At 38.0% G+C, this 17,689-nt stretch overlaps 1 protein-coding gene across 1 annotated transcript; it reads right to left on the reverse strand.

The window, feature by feature from the left end:
* Nucleotides 1-35: 35 nt before the first annotated feature.
* On the reverse strand, nucleotides 36-17,396 carry arhgap42a (Rho GTPase activating protein 42a). Its single transcript, XM_055043971.1, has 24 exons — nucleotides 16,847-17,396; nucleotides 14,124-14,219; nucleotides 13,969-14,030; nucleotides 10,760-10,831; nucleotides 9,255-9,356; nucleotides 9,045-9,155; nucleotides 8,353-8,457; nucleotides 7,040-7,169; nucleotides 6,816-6,916; nucleotides 5,938-6,047; nucleotides 5,733-5,811; nucleotides 5,588-5,627; nucleotides 5,437-5,499; nucleotides 5,272-5,346; nucleotides 5,093-5,177; nucleotides 4,943-5,001; nucleotides 4,179-4,284; nucleotides 3,817-3,976; nucleotides 3,590-3,740; nucleotides 1,946-2,599; nucleotides 1,711-1,867; nucleotides 1,419-1,490; nucleotides 1,239-1,318; nucleotides 36-560 (listed from the first exon to the last, which is right to left on the reverse strand). Exons 1-24 carry the CDS (start codon nucleotides 16,998-17,000, stop codon nucleotides 472-474), a joined length of 2,913 nt encoding a protein of 970 aa, XP_054899946.1. The 5' UTR covers nucleotides 17,001-17,396; the 3' UTR covers nucleotides 36-471.
* Between the last annotated feature and the right edge of the window lie 293 nt (nucleotides 17,397-17,689).

Consider the following 17,689-nt stretch of genomic DNA (forward strand, 5'->3'; position numbering starts at 1 on the left):
GTCATAAATTAATAAAAACAATCAGCATCCATGCATACAGTGTACTATTTGAAGGTTTTGTTTTTATTTAGACAGCAGTAAAGCTGGCAGAGAGGACATAAAAAACATCATACAGTTCAAGGCACTGAGGTGTGAACATTGAATTTCTAGACAGACTGATGAAACATTAAAACATAAATTATCAAGATTAATAGAAAAATACTGCTTCTATGTACCTCTTACATATGTTTACTGAATACATAACTATCAGAATGACTAAACAGAAAATACAAAAAGGTGATACTGACAAGCTAAGCCGTATACGTCAAGTATTACCATCTACTGCGCCGTATGCAGTAGGCCGATAACTCATGCTGCAACACAGTAGTCAGTGATAATAGTCACAGTATCATGGTTTTGATTCTTTAAAAATTTTAAAAGCTGAGTCAGGTCTTTGTGATTATTTCATGCGCCGACGGTTCGTCAGGCTTGTCAGATATATTTGATGTAATTTTCAGGTATAAGGCCAGTTCTGCCTTTATATGTCGCCTGAAGCCAACCCGGTTCCACAGATGGACCCACTGCGAAAACAACAAAACAGAAATCACTCGAAAACTCAGACAATAAAGACGCAGACTTTTATAGCCCTTCTACAAACACATAAGAGATGCTCAGAGAAATTGTGTGGAGAGTGGAATTAGACAACTTTCTGCTTGACCGGGTGGTCAGATCTTTTTCCAATCAGTGAACACACCGTACTTAGCAAGAACACATTGTTCTGACAATAACACTCTTAAGTTTGGAAGTTGTTATTGTGTGAAAAAGACTCGTAAGAAGCAATTTAAAACAGTATTTTCTACACCATGGTGTCTGTGGTTGGTTCTGTGGTTGGTTCAGCAAAGCTGATCTGGTCCTTTTCTGCCTATTCTAGACTGATGTGAAAGGAGCAAATAGTGATATGTATCCACAACAAGACCAGTCATTTGGTCAATCACGAATTAGCTTAATATTTAATTTAATAAGCCAAAACACACTTCAAAAATAGCGTAAGATATTTATGCCGTATGTTAAAAACAAAATCTACATTTGGATAAAGAAAGGGGTCAAACAACCATAAGATATGCATGAAAAAGAGGAAAAAAATCAAAACAAAACAGAACATTACTTTTCTCTCAGTGTAAGATCATGAAAAATTCAGATTTAAAATCAGTGGGTAGATTTTATTTTGTGCACATCAACTCTCAGAAACAAAATCTTACCATTTGTGAACAGCGCCCCTTGTGGAAAACTTAGTTCATGGCTGTGCTCTGCTTCACAGGAGTACAGAGCTCTAGCTTCCCTGCAGGTGGGGATTAAAAAGGCGCTCACTAATTGAGTTAACGAGGGATTCATTCATGAAGATGTGCTGCTCAAGAGGCGACAGCTTTGAACTGCCTTACCTTCCAGAGGGACAAATGTCTAACGCTGAGGAGAACACTGAACTCTCACGCTGAGGCTGCCTGACTGATAATCTGCAACACAAACACAACATTAAAAAAATCATTTTTCTGAAGTAAATTATCACAATGAAGTAATATGTTTAGTTTTCATATAATTTGTGATGACAATCACAGCACACAGATGGGTTTTAGTCAACAGTCTGCTTTTCCTTCCTCCTGAGCTTTTCTTTCTCAGATCCTTAAAACACAAAAATGTTAAACTGAAGTGAAACATCTTAAAGTTGATGCTCACAGTGAGATGGGCCTTGAGTAGCCGTTGCTAGATGTCGCTGCAGAGAGCTGCGGGGTCAGATCCGAGCCACAGCGGTTGTGACCTTTCCTCGCTTTCGCTCTCTCCTGTTGCTCCAGCGACATGAGGCTCTGCACCGACCCATGACAGCTTTTGTAATCTTCAACCAAACACAAGAGATCAGAATCACGGCTGCACAGTGGTAAAAGTGGCAAAAGAAAAGGAGTCTTTCACGCACCTTCTGAAATGTGCAAGGAGGTGAGAGAGGATGATGTGGAAAGCCGGTAGGGAAACAGAGAAGAGGAGGAAGAAGAGGAGGAGGAGGCAGTGCTGTGTTGTGGAGGAGAGGTAGATTCTGTTCCTCTGACTTCTGTGGCCACAGCAGAGGATGCGTTTTTTCGTTCCTCTGACTGAGAGCTCTTCAGGGAGGAGACGGAGGCTGCTTTCTCCCTGACCGGGGAGGAACGATTCCCTGACGCGGGCTGCACTGAAGCTGTGGAAGCACATCTTGAGTCTTTCGCAGAAGACAAAGACACAGTTGAATTTCTGTTGAAAGACCTCTCCACTGCAGAGAGTAAGGAGGATGTGGAGGAGGACACAGAGGAAGTCTGCTCGGCAGAGGACAGTGGAGCGGCGATCCAGGAAGAGGAAGGTGTCAGGCGGGGGGAGGGAGAGTTGTCTGGAGACGCTTTCTGATCTTTCCCATTGCGTGGCGGCGAGCTGGAGGAAGTCGAAGGAGGGGAACACTGTGCTGTGGGGGGCGAGCCAGGCTCAGCGGCGGGAGAGGATGGAGGAGAGGTCTGAGACAATCCGTTTTTTTCAGAGGAGTGTGACGACAACGACTCCTGGCTTCCCATCGGAGTCGTATCAGGACTGCTGCTGAACGTGTCGCCTGAAAAACAAGAGGAAACGCCACATCACAGACCAAGGAGCCAGACTGTTGACCTATTGTCTGGCGGTCCTGATGATATATGATACAACTCCAAGCAATGCCCACATGTGAATACAGTTACAATGAAAACATTGAGAAAAAACAGTCACAGGAAGATCTGACTCAGCACAAATGGCTATAAAAGTCTTGAGTAAGGGAACGTTAGCACAGCGAGATGTTAGCTGAAGTGCTGACGTCAACTCGCTTCCTCTGGTTTGATATGACGAGAAAATTCTGCTAATATTTTTTTCTTTAATTAACTGCAAGGAGAAAGACTTAAAATAAATATTTCCCAATTTGTGCTTTGCGTCTTCAAGTCTTTACCTCACAGCAGTCCAAATTATAAAGTGTTGACTGGATTCAGACCAGTGAAATTATTAATTTGATTAATCATGTTGAATCGATTATTGAATTAATCAGCAACTAATTTAGTGATGAAATAATTGTTAATTGGAATATAATAACTCTAAAAATGCACACACAGAGCAGTAATTAAGACTTTAAAAATAATTATTGGGCACATTTTGCCATTCAATCATTAACTGGCTAATCTAAAAAAATAATCAGTTAATTTGCAAGTTATCAAGCGTTCACTAAAAGAATGCTGTTAATGCATTTTAGGAGGTAAAATGTTTATTTTCTTATTTAGAAAGAGACCTGAATTATTTATATGTAATCTTAATTTAATCATAGTATAAAAAGTTTTTATGTCATTCAAAAAAATCTTCAGAATGTGATCAGTTTTTAATAATTGCTATCTAAAATAATCGACTGACTTGAGGTTAAGTCGATATTAAAATTATAGTCTGGACTTTTGAGAGTCACTCTGCACAAAGTGAATATGAATGTTTTTTTAAAAATTATTTAAGTCCAATAAAGAGACTTCCCTACCTGGAAGCCTAATATACATGGTAATATTGTGTTATTTATAAGATACATTAAAAGACTCACTGTCATTATCTGCCAGGCACAGAGCAGGAGTGTACAGACGGGCCTTTCTCTTTCCAGATGACAGACAGATGGCCTTGCTCCTCCGTGGAGTGGAGCGAGATGACGGCGCCTGAGGCAGCGGCACTGACAGGTCCGGAGCCTCACCAAAGATCTGATGCAAACACCAACAGTTGACATCAATGTGAGTGGACTCTGTGCTTTTATGTGAGTGGCATCTTTAAACTCACTTTGTCGTGGTTTTCAATGATGAGCTCCACCACAATGTTCTGAAACTTGATGTTCATCATGGCGGCCACCGTCTCCTCCTGTGACCTCATCAACGTGGGGCCAAAGATCATCCCAAGGTTAGATACGGTCATCATGTTCTGATCACTGTGAGAGGATACCCTGCACACCAAAACAAAAACACAGGGGGTTAGCTATATAGATATATACACAGAGGAATTTGGCAAATACAAACAAATGAGCTCCAATTTAAAAGACAAAATGGATTAGAATTTTACTTCATAAATCATTTTTAAACACAGCTTTAAAACAGAAATGGTAGTAAAAGCTAAACAAAAAGAGCACCATGAAATTATGCACGTACTTGTGAAGATGATTACTTAAAATGTCCAACATCGTTTTGTTTTTTTCTGGGAGTTTGTGTACAAGAGCATGAATTGCTCTCACTCTGTATGTCTGGTCATCATATTCTGTGAGAGAAGCAGAGAGTGATGAGGGAATGAGGGAGGAACCTGGTGTGCTTTAACTTTACCCTAAATAAACTTGACAAAGCAACAAATTCAAGCTAGCAGCAACTTAAATAAAATACCTTTCAAAAGTTGAAGAAAAATCAACTTCTCACCTCAAAATCCTTAAACCGTTATTTTATTGAGATTTTATGCAATAGATAAACACAAAGAACAAAATAATTGTGCGGTGGCAGTAAAACAATACTGCTTTTACAATTTAGGTTTTGACTTTGACTGGGCCAGTCGAACACATAATTATTAGATCAATGCTGTTGTAGCTCTGGCTGTAGACTTAGGGTCAATGCAGGATCTACATCTCAAAGACGAAAGTGTGTCATGTGTCACAGTTAGACTGATGAAGGCCAGAAAGTTTAACTTTTAACTTCGCACCTTCTTTCATGTCTGCTGTGACCTCTACCTGAAAAACTGCAAATCAGCATTAGAATGCTAAGCTACAGATCTCTGCAGCATCTCTGCCGTTTGCACAGCTAGCATTAACCTTCTTGGTTGTTTCTCTGGTTAATACTCTGCTTGTCCAGTCTGACAATTTAAATGTTCAGTCATTGGTAGGTCATGCAATTCATAATGTTTTCTGTCGTAAAATTAAAAAAATTCTTACTTGCAGCCCTGATGAATTCCTTGTGCAGCCTGTAGGTAAGTAATGGTTCTGCCAAACACCTGAATGTAATTTATAGAAATAATTCACAGTATGTGGGAAAATGTACTAAAAAAAAAAGGCAAAAAATTTCATGCTGTTTGCCTAGATTACCTGAAATAATCTTTCAAGCCACTGGTTATAGTCTTGTTGTCCCAGATTTCTGCATCTAGCTGCACATCGGAGGGTGCAGAAGAAGCTGCAGGGATGTTAATATGTCAGAATGTTTCCATGATATGTTATTTTATTTTTAATAAAATAATGTTTTCCTAGATATATAAATATCAGCATACCAAACGCGCTCGCCATCAGTCGCTGCACTTTAGAGTTTACTCCACCTGTCCTGTAAAGTCCAAGGGTAGTAAGGCCTGCAGAAAAGTTAATAAATAAAGATCAACAGTAGATAACAAACATTAATAAATATTGTTTCGGTTAAATCTTGTAAAGGCAAGAAATACCTCTTGTTTCAACCAACTCAACACACTTCTTAACAAAGTTGAAGCCTGCTTCATTGAGAAATGCTACAAAATGAAAACTCAAAATCAGACCAAACAATTCTTACATATTCTCTTCTTAAGCAGAATCTTCTAATCTGAACTTGACACTTACTCTCCTCTTTTTTGCTAAGCAGCGAAGGAAGCGTGTAAATCTGTACAAAAACAGAACAAAAAATGAGCAAAAGTTGCTTTCTCATAGCCCGAGGAGAAATGTCTCCCCAGAGATGTGTTCTGTCTGAAGCTGGGTGTATCCTTACAGGCTCCTTTCCATCCATCGCCTCCATCCACAGCCGTCTGTTGGCCTCTGACAGAGCTTGTAGAGTAATGACGCCATGTCTGTATGAAAACATAGTTACACCCAAGCTCAATTCAGCAGCCACACCCCCAATTATTTGAAGGCAAAAATAGACCAGGCATCATTCATGAGAAACACTAAGGCTCTCGGTCAGATTGTCCGCTTACCTCTCCACCACCTCGATGTCGAAGCAGAAGCGTTTGTCGATTGAATCAGTCTTTCTTCGCACGCATGAGCGTAGCCTGAACATCTCTGGGGCGCCAGTCACTACGCCGTTCTGTCAGAGAGACCAGAAACACGCGCGCCAAAGTTTAGTGCTGACTGGAAGAAATTACTTAAGTGAGAAAAATCAAATGTGGAAAAACTGTCTGCATCGCTGCAGAAAACAATTTACATGTGGTAAACTGTGCTACCAGCACAGTTTGCTTCTCCTGCTGAGGCACTTTTTCAAACAGGAGTGACAGGTCAGTCACAACAAAAGTATCTGCACTCTCCGAGTCCACCAGGTTCTCATCACTAACAAGCACAGAAGCTGCAGAGGCGAGTGGCGAGCTGGCAGTTCGACAGAGCAATAAATGTTTCAACTAGCTCTGTCTTTCAGTTTAACTAAACATTTTATACGACAAAAACAGAACAAAAACAAGTTTGATGAAGGTAATTTGAATATTTATTCTCCTGTTCAAGTTCAAGAAAGGATTTTATAATAAAATCAATATTTCTTAGAGATGGCTTTAAGGATTTAATATGAGCATAAAGTTGTTATGAGATTAAATCATATGCATAACTTAAAGATGCAGAAAGAAATCAGATGATGACTAGAGCTGAAACACTGTTGCACTGACAACAAAACTCTTTGGTGTAGTCACTGTTACTGAGTGAAGACTCAAAAGCTGAGTTAGAGGAAACAGAGATGTAAGTCCCCAAGTGACAAAGACACACAAACATGTACACAAACTCCAAATGATAAAAAGTCATACAAAAACAAATGAATATTTTCTTGATATTCCCTATACAAATAAATCAGTAAACATGGGAGCTGGGTCACCTGTCTGCTGGCTGGTCTGGTCTCCGTGTTGCTCATGGTGAACATCTTTGAGCTCCTCTCGTAGGTGCAGTAATGCCTGGTCCACACACTCCCCAAAGGACCTGCATACACACAGTGTCACTGCTGTGCATTCGTAAATGTAACTCTTTCAAGTCTGATTTAGTAAGACAGTCATTTTGATTCTCCTTAAGTAAAAGTAACTAAAGTAATAACGAGTGTCTCACGTTTTTCTTGTATGTACAGGAATCCCTCCATGGTGAAGCAGCTGGGACCTTTGAAATCATCCTCAGCAGACCTGATCCTCTTCATCAGCCTCTCAACTTCAACACGAGTGCTTTCAAAGTTGTTGCGAGCCTTTAAAAGAAGACACGCATTAGGAACAACTAAAAACTGGTTTTATTTATGGCTAATGAGTAGATTATCTATTTGTAACTTATTCAGGGAAGTGAATCATAAAGTCATCTAGGTTTGTATGGAACATCATCATCATCATTTGAGCTTTTCTGGTGTAAATAAAAAAGAGCAATAAGAGGTAAAGGCTAAGTTTTAAACAGTAAAATGTTGAGACTTTTAAGACCATCATAATCTAATTTTAGGAGCTGGAAGCATAATAATGAAAAATAAAAATAACTTACAGTTCATTTACAGTAAATTTAATATTCAGCTAAAGATAACTTTTAACATATTTCATTTGTGAGTCTGTGGCTTTTACCAACAGGTTGCACAACTTCTACACCTTTTTAAAAAGTGAGCTTCATAATGGTTACTAATGAAAGTTTTGAGCAAGCTCTTAATATATATATTTTTAAAGCTTTATCTTATTAAACATACACTCTGTGACAATGAAGGGTTTAAATTTCCCAAGTAACTCAATTAATAACTAACTACAACCAGCATATGAGGAACACCAACAAGCTTAGATTTCTTAACTAGAACAACAAAACATGAAACAAATGAAAAGTGTTTTTTACACACTTTTCTAAACCCTTTCAAAATGTTGCTGAACATCTACCCCTAAAAATTCCAACCTTAAAAAAAGCCTGAACTCCACTGGAGAATTGAAACCAACTCTGAACACCTGGAGCTAAATTTTAACCATTTCAAACAGCTAAACCAGTTAGACATTAAAATCCAACCTGTAGTTCAGATTGTACATTATAAATATATGCCACACAAACACATCCTAAGAAGCTAATTTATTCAGAGTTGGAAGACTGAACCAACCAGATCAGGACTTTCTGGTTTATCCAGATATTTTTTTATACATTTAAAGTGACATGAAAAACAAAACACTAAAAAAACCACAGCAACTTTTGCCTCATAAAACCCCCCAAACTTAACTAACTTAACTATTAAGATAAATATAATTCATTAGTATAAAGTCTTGTTTAAAAATAATATGCCAGAAATAGCAGTTGGGTGTGAGTTGAGCAGTTTTACTTCTTTTCTAGCAGTTGAAATACTAGTGATTATTTACAAAGCAGGAATCTCAGGCATAGATTTAATCTTAAGGCTCGGGACAAAATAAGTTTCTTACATTTTGCAGATTAAACTGGAGCTGCTGCTTGTAGGGTTCAAACTCATTGGCCAGCTCATAACCCTCGTGGTAGAAGGTAAACAAGCCCTGCAGGAAGGCTAATAACTGAGAAGCACAGGGAAAGATCAACAGAAGACATGTTAGCTCAGGGCTTGGAAGCTTAAAACGTGATGAGGAAATTACAGAGAATTGACTTTCAGTCATCTGCTCAATAATCCAAACTGGTTCTAAAGAGAAAACCCCTCTGAGCTTTGCTTGTTGTTTATTTCTCTGCCATTGTTTATTTTACAACAAACAGCTCTTCCTCTGTGTCAGCTGGAAAAACCTAATCACAGGAAGTCCTGCTATGGCAACAGGAAGCATCCTTTACTGATAGCTATCGTTTAAAAAGTTTTACCGCTTGTCATGCAATGGGTGTAAAGTGTGTTTTTGAGCTCATGGCTCACTTGTTATTCCAGTGATTGTGTTTATATATACACACTTGTTAATGCCTTAGCTTGATGTTGATGTCTGCATGTAGAAAACACAGCACAGGAAAAGTCTAATCGCTCTAACTTTCCTGTGATGAAACAGCATGTACTGGCCTGCCTTCCATTTTGAAATTGCTCTTTTCAAATACCAGTATTTAAATATTAAAAAGGGGTTGCACATTGTTAGAAATTTAACAATGGTACTAAAGAATACAATCTTACTGGCTCCACAAACTCAAACTTCTTCCTTTCTTGCACTTCTTGGATCTTGAAGACATACTGGAGAGATGCATCGTAAAAAATTTGCCTGTCTTTGTCCATCTGTGAGTCAGCCTACAGGGAAAACATACACAACAAATACTGAGCATGTGATGTAACTTAACAGGTGTGGGGGAGACGTGTTGTAGCTTTGTGAGAATGTTGAGAATTTACCTCCTGCAACTGGGACTCCTTCTTCCTAGAGGACACACCAAGATACTTCTCCAGCACAGAATAATACCTTTCTGTCTCCTTATCAAACTGCTTCTTTCCCTCCTGGTAAACACATTTCAGGAGACAGGATGTTTGTAACAAAGACTTCTGAAACCACAGAGAAGGAATTGCATGCATACTTGTTTTGTACGGAGGCTTTAACAACAGAGCTGTTTGTTACTGCTGTAGCTTCTGAATCACAAACAAAGATTATGTCAGAATGTTTTAAAAAAGCTGCAAGAATATTTGTCTTTTTCAGGAAACCTGTGTCATTACATAGATTGAAAAGATCCAAATGCAGGCAGGTCTAAACTTCAGCCCTTTAATCATAGGGACATCAAGTCACAAGACATAACAGCACAAAGTCACTTAAACAGGACAATTGGAAAGAAAATTACTTGAACATTTGTGAATTACCCTGTAGAGGTTGGAGAGAAAAACAGGAAGCTGGAAATTAGGCATCTTAAATATAATGTAGCTAATGTAAAACATGAACCTTTTCTACTGAATATTACATCCCCAAAACTAATAGAGACATGACAGAGCAAAAAAACACTTAAAGAACTGAAACTGAGAAAAGAGACACAAAGCCAAACTCAAACTCATTTCAAAGTAGACAGAATGTTCAGAAGAAAATTGCTCCATAATGTCAGACATCAAGGTATATTATGTATTCAAAAGCAGATTGGCTTCACATGAAATACAATCTTTAGTGTTGTCATGGGAAAAGCAACTAAAGATTTATTCCGTAAGAGCTATTAACATCAAAACACCATGAAAATACGCCTACTAAGTCAGCAAATTTGTCTAGAACAACCCAATTTTGCAACAAAGCTGAAAGAGAAGGAAGATTTTTATTAAATAATAAGGCAGCAGCTCTCTGGAACTAAAATCTCTGGCGAAGCACAGAGAGGCTGTTAATAATAAACAAAGAGACTCTGCCAGAAGTAATTAAGAAACAGCTCTCTTCCAGACAGCTGCACTGCAGTATTGAACTACCCCACATGTGCCACAGACATTCTTGCTCTGTAAGGTCAAGCCGATGATGTGCTGCTCACACATTTGTGTCACATTCTGCAAACTGAGAAGCTGCTAAAACAAATGCAGAGGTGAGCAGAGGCTGAACTTCCAGGTTGCTTTTTTTATTACCAAACAAACTCACTAAATCACATCATGTCCTCTTATCAGTTTTAGAAAAGAGAAAGTTAGATAAGTGGATGAAACAACTTGAACAGCTACAGTAAGCAGACACCACATATTCATTGTGTTTATACTGTCTCTGTCTGTGACATGCTCCCAGTCCCTCCCAGTGTCCGTTCCCATGACCTTGTCACTGACTCTTGACTGCGATCCATCGTTTGTCTGAACTAACTGAATTTCTAATTATTAATTAATCACTGGATAACTTCTCAGCACCATAAACATTTTTTAGATTTTAACTGTACAACCTAGAGAAGTGGATGTACCTTAACTGCTCCAATCTGCTCCTTCCGAAACCTCTCCAGTGGCGAGATCAACACGTCATCGGCATTCTGTATCTGAAAGAAGGGGGAAAAAAAAAACAGAAGCGAGTTCAGTTTGTTGTAACATTAAATACCAAGAGCAGCAGTAAAAATGTCCCATGAGGGTTGCAGCTGCAAGTTCATTGTTGAAGTTCAAATATGATTTTATTAAAGATCAGCAAATCCTTGACACGCTCTACAAAGCAGTGATGATTGCTACTTTTGTGAAGCTTTTAATTTGGTGAAGTGTCGAGAAAAATCTTTCAAATAATACATAATATGTTAATTGACAGTTAGCTTCACAAAAAGTATCACTGAGAAGATGGAGATTTGTTCTACAACAACAATTTATTTACATAAAGTTCAAGATAACAAAGGAATCTCATGTAAGTTGACACAAACATATTTGACAAGGGTAAGAGGGTTCAAAATGTTAAACGGGTATAAAAGTATGAACTGCAAAATATATTGAATCACAATTGCATTTTATGTGCAAAATTGTAATCACAGACAACTGGATGTAACATTTTGCAGATCTTTAAATTAAAAGCACCACTCTGTGCATTGACTGCTAATAAGATACCTCACCAGCTTCTAGAGCCTGACTGCCCCTCATATCTGCACCAGACAGATATGAGGGCAAATGATACACTAAAGTTCAAGCAGAGTGGTGGAGACAGTGGATGGAGGTCGCAATATTTGAAAATAGTATTGCAATCCTGTGTTTTTCTAATATAATGCAGCCCTACTTCAAATTATTTTTTTCTATCAGTGTAAATTTAACTCCTGTATTACAGTCAAGGAATGAAAAACCTTAAGAGGTTGCAAATATCCCAAAGCCATCTCGGGTAAACCTCCTTTCACGTATGTCGTCAATATTGTTAAATTTGTATGTAATGATTCAATGAGTCATTTTTAGATATACTCATTAAGTATAAATGGAATGCCTCTTCTTGTACCGATGCCAGCGTCAGGTTCTTGTAAAAGCAACCCTATGCTGTGAACTGACACCACTTTTGTGCTTGGTTTTCCTCCTGTGCCGGGAGCGCTGCAACTCAAAAGTCAGAAAACGCTCCATACAGGGTGGTGGTGATAATACATATACATCAAGAAGTTATTTACTGACATGCCCAAAAAACAAAAACAAAAGCTGGAAGAGGAAAAAATGTCTGAATATGTATATATCTCAAAACCATCATAGAGGATACTAAAAAAGCAAACTGCTGTGCTCTGATAAGTTGTCAAATTGTCTGATAAGTTGTTGAAAAATGCTCCTTTAATGTAACTAATGTGGCAAAGTTTAAAATTCAATTTACAATAGAGAGAAACTTGGTGCTGCACCTCAACTTCAGTTTAATGTTGCACTGGTGCCCAAAGAAAGAGCTGCTTTCTTTGTAGTGTTAGATTTTTCAACACATCACAATAAGTAGAGGGAAACTGAAAACTGACACCGGGAGGGACTGTCAAGTCCAAATAAGAAAACTTTCAGGTTGAACAGGTAAAGTATTTTAGAGGAAACTATTTTCCAAAAGGAACTTGAATAATGATGTTATTATTCTAAGTTTAGATCAAGAACCAGGGTTCCAGTTACAGTGAGTTTAAAAAATCAAAAAAATCAAAACACACACAGAAAGAGCAAAAGACAGAAGACAAACACACACACAGAAACCTTTTATGGACTTTCCCAGGCAGTCAAACTGCACTCAGTCTCACAGGGGAATTGCCAGAATAGGTTCCACATGGTTCCTGTGCAACCAGACCATGCAGGCAGCCACAAAGGCAAACACACACACTCACACAAGGGTTTATATATAAGGCGGCCTACTATACGTCTCTGTTACAAGTGGGCTAAGCTTTGGCTTCACACAGAGTGTGCCAGAATTGAGTCAGACCTCACAAAGGCCTCCAAATGATGGAGGATCACTGAGTCCAAGACATTTCCACATTGCGGTGAACACACACTGCTGCTGGCACAAAGTTAATACACAAATGTGTGAATCAAAGTTGTGGGAAAGCCAGAACAAGAGACAAATAAAAAAGAGGTTAGTGCGAAGTTCCCTAAAAGTAATAAAAACTTCACATCGATGCACAATCTGCTCAATATTTACTTATGTTTGTGTCTAACTTTAGACTGACGATCATAAGTAAATATTGAGCAGATTGTGCATCGATCTGCTCAATGTTTTTTCTATTTCTAGTAAATCTAGAAATAGAGGAAACACAAAACATATGACAAGACAAAGCTTGAGTCCAATAATACAGAAAAGCCCAGCAGAAAGCTTTTGGCTGGGGTGAAACGGTGTGAAAAGCATCACGTTTCTACATGCATGTGTAAATAAATAGTACCAGCATGATGCTGTTTCTTGATGATCTTTATCGTGTCTCAAAGCTGTTTGACTTACCAGATTTTAAATGAATAAACTGCAACAGCACAGAAAAAAGAAAGACAGACATATCAATAATATGCTGAAAAAGGGGTTTTAGTATAAAATTTAGTCTAATTTGAAACCAGTTTAAAAATTATTTGTATAAAAGACTCAACTTCTCTGTTTCTCATTGAACTTGTCCTGTTTTAAATCAATGTCAATGTCAATGTCAAATTTATTTATATAGCACTTTAAAACAGGTATAAAACTGCACCAAAGTGCTGCACAGGAACGACAGTAACACAAGTAGATAAAACAGAATATCAAAAAATTGCTTCATTTAAAAGCCAACAAATAAAAATGAGTTTTGAGAAGCGATTTGAATCAACAAAATTCAAATCGCTTTGAATCAACAAAATATTTCTATTTTCCAAATGGCAACAAATAAGAACATTCTTTTCAAGAACCCAGAAGTTTATGAACAGACAGTTTGAATGAGGAGCCAGGAATCTAAATTGATGGGTTCAGTTAAAATATTGCTATATGTTTTTTCATAATTAGTGACTGTGTGATGATTATAAGATGCAAAGCACTTTGAACTGCCTTGTTGCTGAAACGTGCAATACACATAAACAACTTGACGTCTGTGCTGCTGCAGAAATTCTTTTTTAATAAATGTGTTTCATTAAGTCAAAACCTGAGAAAGGGAGTGGCTGAAAATACCGATTTTGTTTAAGTCTGTAGATCAGTCTTCTTTTATTCTGCACCTGAACAATATGTACGAATAAAACAAAAGCGTAAACTCACCAGTCGTTTTCGCTCCTCTTCCATGGTGCTTAAAAGCTGAGAGAACTCCTTCAGGGACTGAGCTGCAGCACAAATCACAGACTTATAATCTCTGAAGTCGAGTCATTTTTCAGAGAAAACATGGATAGAAGTTGTTTAGATTTATTTTTTCTCACCTATATTGATCTCATCATCAGTTTCAGCATCGCCAATGCATTCAAACTGAAACTCCTGCAGCGACTGAGAGAACCGCTGCACTGCCAGAGACAGACCTGAGGAAAATGAACAGGCAGGTATGATAATCATATTGCTAATATAATTTTAATAAAAGCTCACTGATGTCACTGCTTAAACCAATTACAATGATCCCTGTTTCTCTTAAGAAATGATCCTGAAGTTTTGAAACAAGGATCTGGCTTGTCATATGATACCCAGAGGTGAAGTGTCAAAGTCTGATGTAAGCGAACTGCCACACCTGGTGATAACACATGTGTTTGTGTTAAATGCTCTTTCTGTGTGTCTCACTCTGTCACTACACTGCGCTGCTGTGAGATGAACAAAACCCCTGCAGGGACCTGAAGTCACATTTGGTTTTCAACATATAAAAGGAACTGAATCACCCAAAGCTCTCCACCACCAGGAACAGAAAGAAAGTCCTATTCATTACAGCCATAAGATGGAAACTAAGCTGACTTGTATTTGTCTGCTTAAGTTTAGCAACTCATTTTGTTTAAAAACTAAATTGCCTTAAGAACACTAAACATGTGTCTCAAATAACAAACTGCATTCTACTGGATCTAAATATGGTGTCTCAGGTGATTCTTCATAGAAAAGGACTTGTTCTAAAGAACAATGCAGCCATTCAGTTTGATGCCACTGACGGACGTAACCTGGAGGCAGGTGAAGAGTCTCGCCCCTCTTTGTCAGTTTTTAAAATCAATGAGCCAGCAGACAGATTTCCCTAAGTATTTCCTACCCTTCACACTGTAGTTCAGGGGGTTTTGTGTTTGCAGTGTGGGTTGCCACACTTATATAGGTAAATATCTAGATAATAGGTATTTACATTCTTTACAAATAATGTAAACTTCTTTGTGGCCTTTTTTAGATAACTGTATGGCTGGAACTGCATGGCAAAGCAATCTTGAAAAACATTTGACATAAGAGTCTTTAGGACACCGGTTACATAATTTCAGGGGATTTTTAATCATTAAGCTGCACAGTGTAATTCCATACTGCATACTGTAATCATATTTTTAAATTAATTCATATTACTGATGCTGTCATAGAACAAACAGTGGAGAGAATCGTAAAAATTACAATTCCAAGAGTACAGATTATTTCTCTTAATTACGCACTATGAATAAAAGTATAAAACTGCAGTCTGAAGATTATCCTGTTTTTAACAGAATCGTGGTCAGTAAAAATAAATATAAAAGCTAATAAATAAAAGGTTGATAAATTAGCACAAACCACCTAATCTGATGTAAATTTAGACCTTTCTCAAAGAGGGTTTGGGGTTCTTGAGCCTCTGGGGTGTGCGATGCTGTGCTGTTTAGTTTTTATGGTAATTTAGCCCTTTTCTGTTAACCTGTAACCATAATGGGACTGAAATGCTGCACTGCATCACTACATCTTAAGTGAAGAAAGAATCTGGACCCTCCAGTTGTTAACCCTTTGCAACCTAAGGATTTGCTGTCTGAAAACGTGCATTGATTTCTCAAGCTTTGAAGAAGTAGTAAGATAAATCTAAAAGAAAAAGAGGAAGCTAAATGTTCCCAATTTTTAAAAACTTACACAGTGTCTTGCTTTGTGGAAAGTATTTAGACCCTCTAAATTCTAAATTCTTTTCAGCTCACAATACAGGCTTCAGTTTATTTTCTTTAATGTGATATACCAACAGGCAGTGGCACACAATCATAAAACCACATGCATGCAATACAATGTAATACATGGTTTAGTAAATAAAACATTTATGTTTACCATTTATATACACAACCCCCATAAGTTAGCAAGCAGGAAGGATCTTTTGTAGAAATACAGCTGGACATGGCTTGTAGAAGTCAACCAATTGCAGTTTTCCAGCTAATTGCCAACTACCAAAAAGCCTGACCTGCCAATTCTGATTTTTGCAAATACCCTTTTTTTTTTTTTACTTTATCTTACTGTTTTCTTTCTGTCTGCCATTGTATGCCTTTTCCTAAATGTCTACCTTATTAAGAGAGTAACTATTTTTAAAGATATGTACACAAATGTTTCAAGGGCTAAAAAGAACATCTTCACATTTGGTGATTTTTGGAGTACAGGTATTTGAAAACAGGAACTGTTAGGTTGTCCAAAAGGAGTCATGATTTTTACATAAGACCTAAGTTTCAGCAACATACTCACAGTAAATAAAAATCCTGAAAATTTCTTGTCTTTCTTTTCTTTTCCTTTCTTTTTATCTTGTCATTTCTCTTCTCTTCTCTTCTACAGCCCAAGATAATTAGTGGCCCCCATTTTGCCACCTTTTACAAAACTTTCTAGAAACGTCCCTGGTACTGAATGACTTTCTTTCATTTAATGCATGTAGTTATTCTCCATCAACCACTAAGTCATCTCTAATGTGCAATCAATAACAATATGTATTTTTAAACAGTAGGTTATCCATAGCAAATGCACAGTAAAATTCCGTTTAAAGTTAAGTAATGGTACTTTTACCATATAGACATTATATAATAGGTATTACATAGTAATTACTAGCACCAATGTATGGTAAATAAAGATATATTGAAACATCTGTCCTCTGAGAGTTTAACTAAATGGGACAGAACTGATGGCCTCGGGCTTTTCTGTTGTCACACCGTGCACCGAATCGGGTTAAATAATCTCTCAAAACATTAACCAGTCGTTGTTTACTTACTTCTGAGGGCGGATATGAGCATGTTTCCATCTTTGATCAAGTCTTTTATAAACCTGTTGGTTCTCTCCAGCTCAATTTCATGGCACTGCAGCCGCTCTCTGAACTCCGGACTATCCAGCAAAGAATCACTGAACTCCAGCGTCGGGAGACCCATCGATAACTCAGCACAGGCGGCTCGGAATTAAAACAACTGCAACAACACGTCTCAGCAGAGTGAAAAAAAACCTTTCACATAACGAGCTGTTTTATTACGCACGAAAATTCCTGGACTAATGTTTCTTCCAGCTCCTTCTTATCATGCCTTTTTTCCCCCCTCGTAAGAACTTCCGGACACTGACACAGCAGAGCCTGTGACAGGGAGGGTTTGGCTAGCTTTCACAGCGAGCCTTGCCGAGCCGTTTCTTCTACTTTGTCTACTTTGCTGCTCTGAAATATACTTTCGCTTTTCTATTAATAAGTTATGACAATAAATCAGAAAGGACTAGGAGTCGGGGAACCGAAAAGTGCTTTTTTGTTTGTTTGTTAGGGCGCATAAAGACTCCAGACGACCAACTTGGAGGCTAACGTTTTTTTTTTCTCACATACGGCTTCAATGGAAGGGTTGTTACTATGGGAACGGGAGACTCCTGCTGGCGTGAGCAGAAATCAGGAGAAAAGTTTGCCAAGAAAAACTGAGTAGTCTTGTCTGTAGTCTGTAGGCAGAGATTGGGAAGGATAGCTTTGCATAAACTACTTTTCTGAGATCTTGAGCAACGTTTTTTTTTTTTTTGTAATGCATATTAATGTAATCCACTTTAGTTATTTTTGAAAAGAATAACCAAGTCAGAGGTCGTTGGACCTCTA

Source organism: Poeciliopsis prolifica, unplaced genomic scaffold (assembly GCF_027474105.1).
Source record: "Poeciliopsis prolifica strain line A6 unplaced genomic scaffold, Auburn_PproV2 SCAFFOLD019, whole genome shotgun sequence".
In the NCBI taxonomy this organism is placed as follows: domain Eukaryota; kingdom Metazoa; phylum Chordata; class Actinopteri; order Cyprinodontiformes; family Poeciliidae; genus Poeciliopsis; species Poeciliopsis prolifica.

Bases quoted from the DNA above. Each gene is read 5' to 3' on its own strand.
- arhgap42a (XM_055043971.1), bottom strand. From the start codon at position 17,000: ATGGGTCTCCCGACGCTGGAGTTCAGTGATTCTTTGCTGGATAGTCCG. The intron at 1,491-1,710 runs GTGAGCATCAAC...TTTGTGTTGCAG, and splicing joins TACTCAAGGCCCATCTCACT to ATTATCAGTCAGGCAGCCTC. The intron at 1,319-1,418 runs GTAAGGCAGTTC...CCCCACCTGCAG, and splicing joins GACATTTGTCCCTCTGGAAG to GGAAGCTAGAGCTCTGTACT.